At 36.8% G+C, this 13746-nt stretch overlaps 2 protein-coding genes and 1 pseudogene across 2 annotated transcripts; all 3 read right to left on the bottom strand.

Annotated features, from left to right (window-relative positions):
- Positions 1 to 272: 272 nt before the first annotated feature.
- LOC107826032 (uncharacterized) lies at positions 273 to 1391 on the bottom strand. Its single transcript, XM_016652968.2, has one exon. It carries the CDS (start codon positions 1337 to 1339, stop codon positions 482 to 484), a length of 858 nt encoding a protein of 285 aa, XP_016508454.2. The 5' UTR covers positions 1340 to 1391; the 3' UTR covers positions 273 to 481.
- A 1984-nt stretch (positions 1392 to 3375) lies between these two features.
- Positions 3376 to 4493, bottom strand: LOC107826033 (uncharacterized). The gene has a single exon (XM_075219231.1). The coding sequence runs from the start codon at positions 4441 to 4443 to the stop codon at positions 3604 to 3606; it is 840 nt and encodes a 279-aa protein (XP_075075332.1). The 5' UTR covers positions 4444 to 4493; the 3' UTR covers positions 3376 to 3603.
- A 5928-nt stretch (positions 4494 to 10421) lies between these two features.
- On the bottom strand, positions 10422 to 12795 carry LOC107826031 (galactoside 2-alpha-L-fucosyltransferase-like; annotated as a pseudogene).
- Between the last annotated feature and the right edge of the window lie 951 nt (positions 12796 to 13746).

The following is a 13746-nucleotide window of genomic DNA, read 5'->3' as shown; positions in this document are numbered from 1 at the left end:
GCGCTGCCGATTTCGTTAAAGTTTTCAGATTTTTATTAGTGATGCCATCATATTATATGAGTATATTGACAGTACATGGTCTGTCCATTTTTGGTTTCTTAACACTGAGGCAGCAAAGATTTCCCTTGTTCAGTCGTTCTATTTAATAATTTTTCCTGACAATCTAGTTCTTTTGTTTTTTTTGTATGTATTTACGATGTCCAAACCAGTATTGCTTATTATTGTATGCATGCATGCATACAACTTATAGAGTACTGAAATTTGCAAAGCACTTTAATACTTAAAATGCAAGCATCATATATACCTTAATTTTGCTATCAAAGGAAACGATAATACACTTAAGATGCAGCCTTTCCTTGCTGCATTTCTTTTGCCTTCGCGATATATCATCTTCCCACCACAATTTGATTACATTATTTTTTAGTAGTGTAGGCATGAATAGGGAAATTTTTAGATTTCAATTGGTGATTAGAATGAGCAATCAAGGGGCGTAGCCACCACCGTGTCCACCACCTTCACCACCTCCAGCACCTCCTCCATATCCACCAGCATGCTCACCTCCTCCAGCGTAGGCTCCACCTCCACCGGCACCACTACCGCCGCCACCGCCTCCATATGCTCCTCCATGTGCTCCTCCTGCACCACCACCAGCTCCTCCTCCACTACCGTATCCACCACCTGCTGCTCCCCCTGCTCCTCCAGCATAAGCACCACCGCCACCACCTCCATGCCCACCTCCACCACCATATCCACCACCTGGTGCCCCACCAGCTCCGTAGCCGCCGCCACTTCCTCCTCCTGCGCCTTCAGCATATCCACCACCATGTGCTCCACCTGCAGATGCTCCGCCGCCACCACTACCTCCACCACCTCCAGCACCATAACCACCACCCGGTGCTCCTCCAGCACCATATCCGCTACCACCACCTTCGCCACCACCACTTGCATGTCCAGCATCGTGTCCTCCACCAGCATAGCCACCTCCTGCCCCGCTTCCACCACCACCTCCTCCAGCATATCCAGCACCATGCTCTCCTCCAGCTGCATAGCCAGAACCACCACCGGCTCCACCTCCACTGCCACCTCCGCTGGCATAACCATGGTCACCTGCAGCTCCATATCCACCACCTCCACCGGAACCTCCTCCACCACCACCAGCATAGCCTCCACCAGCAACACCACCACCAGCGCCACCACCAATGCCATGGCCTGCACCATAGGCGCCTACCTCAGCCCCAACACCTACATGATCATAAGTGAGGAGGGTTCTAGCAGCTGAACATATTCCTATGCCCAATAACAGAAAGAAAACAATGTTAGTAACTTTAAGCTTCGCCATTGCAGTGTAGTTGAATGCCACAAAATCGACTTGGGATAGAATGCAAGAATCGGAGGCTATTTATAGATGTAGAAACGCGTCTATATGCACAAATCACATGCAAAAGAACAAAAGGCAACTCCTTTTGTCCCTACAATTAAGTGGTCCACTTCACTAACATCCTCACAGAATTGACATCATTTCGTCTTAATTCAATCTCTACTCCAAGTAGACCAGCTAGTGTGCTTGTGCTGTCTCCCATATTCGTTAAGTATACAGTATAAATATTTCTTAATTCTTTACTTTTCTTAATTCTTTATTTTTGATATATCTTGTAGTTGGAAGTCCGACTCAGTTTCATGATACTAATTATATATTTTAGTTCCACTTAATCGATACGGTTCTTTATGTTTAATATACTTTATTTAGTGTCACGTTCTCTAATTTTGAATTGGAAAAATGTGATGCGTCATTGAATTACCGGGGCTTGCTAATTGTTGAGCTTTTATGAATTTAACTTATATGCATTTGCGGTAAATGTATATTTCCTAATATTTACGCTAAATCAATTGATGTAGATACATTATTTGTTCAATCATTCGATACTCGAAGCTGACTGATCCTACTAATTCAGATTTGCGACGGCAGACCCACTATGGGGTGCTTGAACTTGAGACCTTTGGTAATGCAATAACGGTTCTCTTCGTTGGGATGTGAGCAAGTTAGGTAGCTCCAAGGGTGAAACCCACCACAACCTCTGATGGTAATAGATACATAATATGTGTTTGCGAATAAATGTTGCAAGTTACCTACCTTATTTTTCAGGTTGCTATTTTCCACTTAATGTGAATAGTCACCTATAATTATTTTTCAGGTCATTGTTAGCGTAAAATTTAAAATAGTTTATCTAATCAGACTACTTTAAAAGAAATTTCTTAATTAAAAGAGCGGGGACTTTTTACAATTCTTTAACCCCCTCCCTTTATGTTTTGCAAGATGCTTGCAGGTGTATTATTCATATATAACTTTGGTTAATTTATTGTCCATCTCCAGTGAAAGCTAGTACATATTTTATTAAAGTCATGAATGAGCAATAATTAAGAGGGCGAACCAATGTGCCCATATACGAGATCAGGCAATAATCAAGTAGATTAGCTTGACTCGGTTTAATTTGGAGAACAGCGATATAAGTTGCTACTTATCCAACTGATAAGATCCTATAATAGGGATATCCTGATAATCAAACAGGATAGAGGAATCTTGAAGGCAGGAAGCCAGGAACCATGTTTAGCTAAACCATCCGTCACTTGATTTGCTTATCTAAATCGATCAGTGATTTACCTCAAAATTTTGCTTGGAGATTAAAATCTATGCGGCCGGTGTCCTCTATAAATGCTTTGAGTTTGCAATTAACTGCTGTGTAATTAAGCAAATTTGGCACTATGAGGGAGTCCAATTGTTCAATTTCTCTGTTGTTTGTATTTTATATATACATGCGACACATTTCTTGTTCTCATCCATTAACTGAAACTTTCACATAGTTCATTTGTAGTACAAATACAAATTAACTGTTGATACAAGCTACTAAGATATTTTATTTTGCCTTCCACTCGGGCATTACTTTGTTTCTCTTATCACATGACTGTCTCATCTCCAATTGCAACCACCTGATGTAGATGAGTTCTTTATTTCTTTTTCTTTTTTCATATATCAGTTCTGCCCTAAATAAGCTATACCCCATAAATTAATTTTCCAATCTTGCAGTAGCTGCCGAATTTTTAAAGTTTTCAGATTTTTTGTGATAAGTGAGCCATCGTATTATATGAGTATATTGACAGTACAAGGTCTGTCCATTTTTGGTTTCTTAACACTGAGGGCAGCAAAGATTTCCCTTGTTCAATCGTACGTTCTATTTAATATCTTTTCTTGTCAATCTAGCTAGTTCTTTTATTTCCTTGTATGTATTATGATCAATTCCCTTGTGATCGTCCTTGCAAAGGTTTACGAATGTGCCCAAACCAATATTGCCTATTATTGCATGCATGCAACATATAGAGTACAGAAATTTGCTGACCACTTTAATTAATACTTAAAATGCAAGCATCATACCTTAATTTGCTATTAAAGAAAACGATAATACACTTAAGGTGCAGCATTTCTTTGCTGCAATTCTTTTGCCTTCACGATATATCATCTTCCCACCACAGTTTGATTGCATTATTTTTTAGTAGTGTAGGCAAGAATAGGGAAATTTTTAGATTTCAAATGGTGATTAGAATGAGCAATCAAGGGGCGTAGCCACCACCGTGTCCACCACCTTCACCACCTCCAGCACCTCCTCCATATCCACCAGCATGCTCACCTCCTCCAGCGTAGGCTCCACCTCCACCGGCACCACTACCGCCTCCACCGCCTCCATATGCTCCTCCATGTGCTCCTCCTGCACCACCACCGGCTCCTCCTCCACTACCGTATCCACCACCTGCTGCTCCCCCTGCTCCTCCTGCATAAGCACCACCGCCACCACCTCCATGCCCACCTCCACCACCATATCCACCGCCTGGTGCCCCTCCAGCACCATAGCCGCCACCACTACCTCCTCCTCCGCCTTCAGCATATCCACCACCATGTGCTCCACCTGCAGCTGCTCCACCGCCACCACTACCTCCACCACCTCCAGCACCATAACCACCACCCGGTGCTCCTCCAGCACCATATCCGCTACCACCACCTTCACCACCAGCACTTGCATGTCCAGCATAGCCACCTCCTGCCCCGCTTCCACCACCACCTCCTCCAGCATAACCAGCATCATGCTCTCCTCCAGCGGCATAGCCAGAACCACCACCGTCTCCGCCTCCACTACCACCTCCACTGGCATAACCATGGTCACCTGCAGCTCCATATCCACCACCTCCACCGGAACCTCCTCCACCACCACCAGCATAGCCTCCACCAGCAACACCACCCCCAGCGCCGCCACCAATGCCATGGCCTGCACCATAGGCGCCTACCTCACCTCCAACACCTACATGATCATAAGTGAGGAGTGTTCTAGCAGCTGAACATATTCCTATACCCAATAACAGAAAGAAAACAATGTTAACAACTTTAAGCTTCGCCATTGCGATGTAGTTGAATGCCACAAAATCGACTTGTGACAGAATGCAAGGATCGGAGGCTATTTATAGATGTAGAAACGCGTCTATATGTACAAATCACATGCAAAAGAACAAAAGGAAACTCTTTTTGTCCCTACAAATTAAGTGGTCCACTTCACTAACATCCTCACAGAATTGACATCATTTCGTCTTAATTCAATCTCTACTCCAAGTAGACCAGCTAGTGTGCTTGTGCTGTCTCCCATATTCGTTAAGTATACAGTATAAATATTTCTTAATTCTTTACTTCTCGTAATTCTTTATTTTTTATATATATAGTTGGAAGTCCGACTCAGTTTCATGAATTCCCCCCAGACTCTAATTATATATTTTAGTTCCACTTAATCGATACGGTTCTTTATGTTTAATATGCTTTATTTTGTGTCACGTTCTCTAATTTGAATTGGAAAAATGTGATGCGTCATTGAATTAGAGTCCGAAATCGAAATAATGCAATTTTTTGTACAAACTACGTTTCTACTGTTAAAAAAGAAGAAGTTACATTTCTACATAAAACGCAGTATAATACTGCGTTTTATTCAAAAATTATTTTTTTTATAGAAAAACGCTTTACAATAATGCGTTTTCCTTAAACGCAGTATTGTACTGCGTTTCCCTATAATAAAATATAGGGTGCTAAAGTAGAACGGAATAACGCAGTATTATACTGCGTTTTGCCCACATATGGTCTGTCAAAAATCGTTCGAAGAATATGGGCCTCAGAAGATTATAGGAATTAGCAGACACTGACACTATTTCCTATAAAAAATTAATTTTTTAATGAAACGCAGTATAATACTGCGTTTAACTTTAACGGCTAACTTTCCGTTAAAGTAAAACGCAATATTATACTGCGTTTTATGTAGAAATATAACTTTTTTTTAACAGTAGAAACGTATTTTGTACAAAAAATGACATTATTTCAGTTTCGGACTCCATTGAATTAGGCCGATTAAGAGTAGAGATCTTATCCAAACGGTGCTTGCTAATTTTTGAGCTTTAATGAATTTAACTTATATGCACTTGCAGTAAAATATACCCTCGCCTAATATTTACACTAAATCAATGCATAATATTTTTTTGTTCAGTCATGCGATATTCGAAGCTCATGACTGGTCCGACTAATTCAGATTTGCAACAGACAAACCAATTATAGCGTGCTTGAACTCGAGAACTTTGGTTATACAATAATAATTCTCTTCCCTGGGATGTCACCAGGTCAGGCAGCTCCAAGGGTGAGGCCCAGCACACCCCTCGGTGATAATAGATACATGATATGTATTTACGAATAGTTGTTGCTAGTTACCCACCTCATTTTTCCGGTTGCTATTTTTCACTTAATATGAATAGTCACCTAAAATTATAATTTTTAGGTGACCTAATGGCGTATATATAATATTTTTTAATATTAGCATATTAAAATATTTATCCGATCAGAGTACTTTGAAAGAAATTCCTTAAAAGAGTGCGGACTTATTACAGTTCTTTAACCCCTCCCTTTATGTTTTGCAAGATGCTTGCAGGTGTATTAGTCATAACTTTGGTTAAGTTGTTGTCTATCTCCAGTGAAAGCTGGTACGTGTTTTATTAAAGCCATGAATCAACAATAATTAAGAGGGCGATCCAACGTGCCCATAAAGGAGATCAGGCAATAATTAGCTAGATTCACAATGTGGGATTAAGCAATACATTAACTAGGTTAATCCGATCGATTTAAGCAGTGATATGAGTGGAAGTTTTCCATTATGAGAAATAAAATAGTAATAACTGGAATGATACGATTACTCCACCAATACAAGTTGAGCATTTTGAATCGACTTTAATATCACTGGATTTGGATGCTTAGCCCACTATTTCCGACTCTAATTATCCGCAACCGCATTGCATAATTATTTTTCAATGTTTGTCTCCAGCTCAATGTAATAGGAGTACCTCTTTTTTCTATGTTTTAGTTTTTCGAACTAACAGTATATAAATTTTTATACCATCAAATTTAGTTAACCAACGATAAATAACATATAATTGTTCATATACTGAGAATGTGAACATAGCACTGTGTTTGATTCTTCACCACCTTTATATCCATTCTTTCTTAGTTCGTGATGATGGTGATGGTTGGATATTTCTTTTTGCTTATTCACTGATTACTATAGTACTGCTCCAAATTAACTTATATCAAGTGAAATATACAAGTAACAAAATTAAAGAACCTAATTTGAATGATAAGCAATTGCCGAAGCCTGATATATAGTTTAGTAATATGTAGAAATCTTCCACATTTTTAATGCTCAATGTCCTCTATTTCTCCTTCCTTCTCCATGTAATAGATAGTTTTGTTTTTTTTAATAAATTTTTTGGTTGAAGATATCTCGTCCAAACTTCTAACGTGAGAAGAAAGCATAATAATTCAGGTAGCATAATAATTCAGGGATATGTGGGGCTTTGTAACCATAAGGTCCATAACAGTGCAAGACGTGGTATTTTACTATTCTCCATGTTCTGCATCATCTAGACCTTATCTTCAATCTTCACGCAATTAGAGACTTAAGGCGAGGTGAGATAGTTTCTCCATTCTCCTCCTCTAATAATTCCCCTCCCTAATCCTAATGTGGTGGAGCTAATTAATGGTCTTGGAAATAAAAAGCTATAAGACTTCAAACATTCATGTCAATCAACAATAACTAAGATTTATATATCACGTTAAGCCATCTCTTGTGATTTATCGAATACGGTGAATATATAATGGGATATCTAGCCTCGTTTGAATCCATTTTTGTTGAAAGGAGAAATGATCATTGGAAGGTTAGCGATGTAGAGAATTCCTTTTTATTCGTATATATGACATCCGAATGATCTCATCCTTTAGGAATAATTATATAGAAGAGTTTAAAGTTTTGTGCATTAAAGGGGTAAAAAAACATATTAACACAATCCCTTTGTAAACATTAACTAGTGATTTAATAATAAAGATACAAAGGCAGCACACGCAGTGCACTAAGCTCTCGCTAGGAAAAGTCGGATCACAAGAATCTATGTATCCAGCTTTATTTTATAATTTTTACAAGAAAGAGATAGTCACTAATTCATTAATTCACATATTAAAACATAATAATTGTATAATTTTTTTTATATTATTAGTGTATATCACTATTGCTGATAAGCTTGCAAAGTTGAAAAATATTTTAAAGACATAAAAAATGGAGGACCTTCTAGAGTTTCACATGCTAGAAACCGCCTAAGTGGGACCTCTCCATCTTGCTTTGCTTGGTTTTAGTGGTACCTTAGCTTTCCAATCCCACGTCTTCATAGCTAGCACTTGACATTCTAAAATTCTAATCTTCCTTGGACTACATCATTTCTTACGTCCTCCTCAGCCTAATTTTCAAGGATCAATTTCCTTGTTGCCACTATCTCATGTTTCTAATTGGGTGCGACTGGCTCGACCCAAAAAATATTGAGGGGATTAATTATAGGCCATCTGTATGGATAATCGTCATCCAAACAAAAAATATTTTTACTTCCTTAGTTAAGTATTTTAGTGAGAATTCGTATTAGTAAGACTAGTGGACTTCGAATATGGGGTGTTCAAAGTAATTAATTTTTTTTTTGCTCAAAGACAAAAAAATATAGATCCTAAAACTATATTAAAAATCAATCTTCAAGTAAATTTTATGGGTAGTTATTCAATTTTGTGTTTATTACCCAATTTTTTTTAATTATACAAACGCCATTCAATTTTGTGTTCATTACCCAAAAAATCACTTTTCTTGTTACACAAAAATTATTTTACTTTGCTCTAATGTCACAATATTCATTTTGACAAGATTTTACAATACTTTCACCCGAAAATTCTATCATGCCTTTGACATTATAAATTCTCTCATTTATGTAATATCTTATATATTACATACTATAAAATATGTTTTTACCTAGATATTTTACTTATAATTTAAATAACATTATTTTATTTTATTTATTATTTTTATAGTATATCCGTACATTTACTTTTCCCATAGCACTAAATTGTTTAATCATATTCAAACATGAACATATTTTAAAATATAAAAATGAAACAAATATATATTTATTTGAATAATAAAAGCAAATTTCTTTAACAAACGATAGTTTTCTACAGTCAGTAAAACTCTTTAAAAAATTCAAATATATTTATGTTTAATATTAAGTTTTAAAAAATTTGTTAATATTATTTATTTGAAGGTGTTAGTCTGATGTGTCAGTGTGCTAAATGTGAGTATCTTGTTTATTGGATTAAAGAATATGGTTTGGCTGATAAATCTGTGAGCTTTGATTTTATAGTTTTCATTAAAAATATTGGGTGAAATTCAAAAATACCCAGATTTACAAGTGGTAATTGAAAAATAGCAGTAGTTTTAAAAGTAATCGAAATTTAGCTACTTTTCATGGAAAGATAAATCGGAACGAAAACATTGTTCAAAATTCGAAAAATATTCCAGTATAATATACTGGAGTTCAAATTTTTTATATGTGAACTTCCAGCATAATATACTGGAGTTCCAGCATAATATGTTGGAAGTTCATATATAGGTGCTACAATCTCCAATATATTATGCTAGAATTTTTCGTCTGTTGGAATTCCAGCATAATATGCTGGAAGTTCATACACAGGTGCACCAATCTCTAGCATATTATGTTGAAACTTTCCGTGTTGCAGCAAAATAGTGGCTATTTTTTAATAACTTTGCAACCCTGACTATTTTTTAATTACCAGTCCGAAAACTAGCTAGCTCGTGCTATTTTCACAAAATATTTCATTAGACATGGTTAAGAACATTGACTTGGGATTTTTTTCATAGTAAAGTTACTGACAAATTTAATAATGCTATCTATATATCTGGAAAAATTAACGTTCAGAGAAAATTAAATGTACAGATATATTATAAAATAATAAACAAAATAATATAAATTTATTTTAATTATAAGTTAAAATACCTAGGTAAAAATATATTATATAGTATATAATATAGATAGTATTACATAAATGGGAGACTTTATAATATCAAGGGCATAATAAACTTTTCAAGTGAATGTTTTATAAAATCTGGCTATAGTGACTATTGTGATAATTATATAACAGTAAAATAATTGTTGTGTAATAAAAAAAAATGGCTTTAGGTAATGAACACAAAGTTGAATGACTTTGTGTAACAAAAAAAAATAATTTTTGGGTAATAAAAACAAAGCTGAATGAACCACCCATGAAATTTACTCATAAATTTTCCTATAGTACTCTAATTGTTATAGTACTTATGTTATCTGTTTCTGTACCACTTTCTGGGTGTTTTTCTTGCTGAGATGTTATGGACTTCCATGTTTTTTCCTATCTTTTTCAAGAAATATATCTATCTGATATATGTTTAGGAACTAATTTGATGGTATTAATTGATTTTGGGAAAACTTATAAATAAACCAATTGTCTTTAGTTTGACTCTGACATGTTATAGGGTAAATACTTATTTACATTGGGTGTTTACACCAAATTATATTAACTCATTATGGTTAATTAATTTAATTAGATGAGAATGTATGTAATTTACCATGGTTAAATGATTGAAGTCCATATGCAAGACACATGTCATATATCTATTGGTTTGGTGTAAACACTCGGTGCGGGTAAATTTTTACCCATGTTATTGTGTATTAAGGAGTGATCCCTCATAAGAGAGTCTTTTATTGGGATGATTTTTCTCCAATATGGTTAAGGTCCAAACCGTTTGGTTTTTGTCTACCTTGGTCCATTTGCTTTGCCTCTAACTTAACTTGATGATAATATATAAATTGTTTTCTATATTGGTGCAAAAACTAAGAACTCAATTAATGATGCTATCAAGCGCTTTGCACTATATTCAACTATAATAATTTGCACAAAATTAATCGCTCCTCACCCTCTTTGGATCAGCGCCTAAAAAGGTTTCGGTTTCTCAAATGCAGAGTGAAAAAAGAATGCAAACCTGAAAACCAAGATCTGATCAACTCCTTTTCACCCTTCAGCTCACCAGGAAGCAAATTACATCTTGAAGGAAAATCATTCTGACTTACCTTTACAGAATTAAGAGTACAGCTAACAATTAGGGCAGAGTTCACGCGAATCCAGTAACTTTTGTCTAGACCCTGTAAACTATATATGTATTGAAAAATCCGCTAAATATATATAAATACTTGACTGTGAATCCAGTTATTGTATATTAACTTGAGATACGCCTCTGCTAATAACCTACACGGCTACATGGTTATAATTCACCATTTTGGTCAAATAGCTTTAAGCCCCAGCTCACATCCTCGCAGTGCCTAACATGAGGAACAATTTCGCTCGTATCTGTTCCCGTTTTCTTTTTGCAATCATAGCTAGGTGGGGAATGGAAACATGGCTCCAACGATGCAGCTCGAACACAAGGCGGATTATGCGCTGTCCTGTTCTCAGGCTTGTATAGGATACAGGGCTTCATACCTCCAAGTCCCTGAGCCACATATCCAAAAGTGGACCGCGCACTTGTAACCAATTTATCAGTTAAACTCAGTAGATACATTTCTGCCAACGCCTTTCTTTCGTGCATGAGATTCTCACTTTGCTGATATATCTCCTTACTCGGCTGGTAAACACCAACAATCTCTCCTGTCGCGGTAGGATGCTCCCAATACATGTTGCCGAACTCTTCAGCGTATCCGGGGCTTAGAGAAGTCATCAGGACGGCTATTTTCTTCTTCTGTTTGTTCCCCGTCGGGTTGAGTACTATTGGCTCCCCTGATTCATTTGTGGCAGTAGATTCTCCTTCATTGTACAATCTAATATCTGATCCAATACATACTTTAAAGGGCCAACATCTGATTCAAAGACTCTAATTTGAATGCCTAATTTTTCATCAGCTTGGACTAAATAAGCTTGATAGTATCTCAAAACAAGCCCCCATACAGAATTTGTGGGATGTAACAGGTATCTACCTAGAAAATGGAATATTGTTTCTTTTTCTGGAAAAAGATTACTTAATTCTTGCTCGAACGATGGTACCAAGAAAAGAAAAGGCACGAAATATTCATCTGACTTCATGACCAGCCAAGGAATTTTCTGGAGAAAACCTTGGTCCTGGTCACAGAAATATAATTTATCTTGATCATCGTAGTCATGAGCTAAATAGAGGTAGACGGAAGGAGGTAATATTGAGCCAGTTGAATAATTGCCTATAATGATATCATTCTTCACCATATAACCATAGGAATGAGGAGATTTCTGATCAAAGGTATTAAACTGATTAAGTATTGGGAAATCTTGAGGAAGAAACCAGGAAGCCTCGGGAAAAGGTTCACAGAAGAGACCAGGCATATTAACTCCACGATCAACAAGTAGGACTCGGTTTGTAAGAATAGCATATAAGAAAGCAGAAGCTAAGGTTAGTATCCTATTTCCTAAACCACTGTAGGAAATCCAAACCAAGTAATTACAATCTGCAGAACCTGATATGTATTGACCAGACTTGATAAGCTCGACACTTTTATTGTATAATTCTGTATGAGGTCCACATTGCTTATGAAGAGCCTCGTAGTTTCGTAACCTTGAGATGAGGTAAGACGATGGCTTGTGACGCAGTTCTTTATAATATAAGGCTGACTCGTATCTACTCAGACAAGATTTTTCATCAATTCCAGCAGGAAGAAGTCCACCGAGCAGTTTATCCTTTTGCACCGTGACTGGCTGATGACTACCATATTCTTCAGAAACTGTGACTTAAAAAAACAAAAAAAAGATGAAAGAAATTAAACAATTAAGAAACGTGATTACATACTTTATCAGTATAACAAACAGATCACAAGCATGTATCCAACTGTTAGATCCACAATCAAACTAGAAGAGCAAGCTTGCACGCAAAACATGCACACAGACACACGCACACATGCACACAGACACAGGGAGAGAGAGAGAGCGCGCACCTGTAACTAGTAATTAGGAAATAAAAACCAAAAGCACATAAACAGGCTGCATAAGTACGCTGAAAGTCCATATGTATATGTGTTGTAGCTATTCTACTTATGGCAAGCTTGATTCACCCAAAACAGGTAGAATTTACTATAAGTTAAACAAAAAGCTAAAGAATGGAAAAATGAAGTACCATTTGGAGGTTTAACATCAAAGATTCGAGCTTCAGTCGAAGTCTCAAGGCTATCAGAAGCAAAGGCCCTGAGTATAACAGAGGCCGTCAACAGAACTGTCAAAACCGTTACACAAACAATTAGAACACCAATAAATTTGATGGGATTCAGATCCCATCTCGCTTCTGAACTCATAGAAACAGGTTATTCTTCCGATGTAAAGCCACTTGCTGTGGCTGATCACTGAAGCTTTTACTCAACCTCTTCGTTGTTAATATGGTATTTGCACGGGGCAGCCACTTAAGTGACTAGTATTTAGAATTTAACTACTTCTACCTTTTAATATGTTTAGCAAATATGGCCTCTGTTGCGGAAGCCAAATGTATATAGTGTGAATAAGTCACAACTACTATACCAAAAATTATGACAGCCACCAAATAATAAATAAGACAATAAAACAACAATAAAGGAAACACCAGAATTTACGAGGTTCGGCTAATTTTGCCTACTCCTCGGACACAACCAATATTTTATTCCACTCCAAAAATACAAGTGAAATAATACTAAAGAGAGAAGATACAAATGCCTTAAACAGATGAGAAGGCAAATGAGAGGTGTGTCTCAATCCTAAACATTAGGCCTTCTTTTATAGGGGAAAAATCTCCTCCAAACTTAACTCCCAACCAATGTGGGACTTTGGCATTTTGCCAAACTTCAACAAATCTCCACCTTGGCAAAATTCCACATTTTCAATTCTCTCTCAATAACAAATTTTGGTTGTGTCTTCATCTTCAATCTTCAGTGTTCAACAATGTTGATCAAATCCAAACAATGTTGAAACTTGACCGCAGTCACCACCTTTGTCAGCATATAAGCAGGATTCTCTGTAGTATGAATTTTCTTCACCGTGACTCCACCTTCTTCTATGATTTCTCGTACGAAATGATACCGAACATCAATGTGCTTCGTCCTTGCATGATAAACTTGGTTCTTCGCTAATTGAATAGCACTTTGACTATCACAAAAATTGTGATACCTTTTTGTTCAACACCAAGCTCCTTTAGCAATCCTTGAAGCCAAATTGCCTCTTTCACAGCATCTGTAATAGCCATGTACTCTGCCTCTGTTGTAGACAAAGCAACTGTT

Source organism: Nicotiana tabacum, chromosome 8 (genome assembly GCF_000715075.1).
Source record: "Nicotiana tabacum cultivar K326 chromosome 8, ASM71507v2, whole genome shotgun sequence".
Classification (NCBI taxonomy): Eukaryota; Viridiplantae; Streptophyta; class Magnoliopsida; order Solanales; family Solanaceae; genus Nicotiana; species Nicotiana tabacum.
The sequence above is the reverse complement of the archived record's forward strand: the minus strand, read 5'-3'. Positions and strand labels throughout refer to the sequence as shown.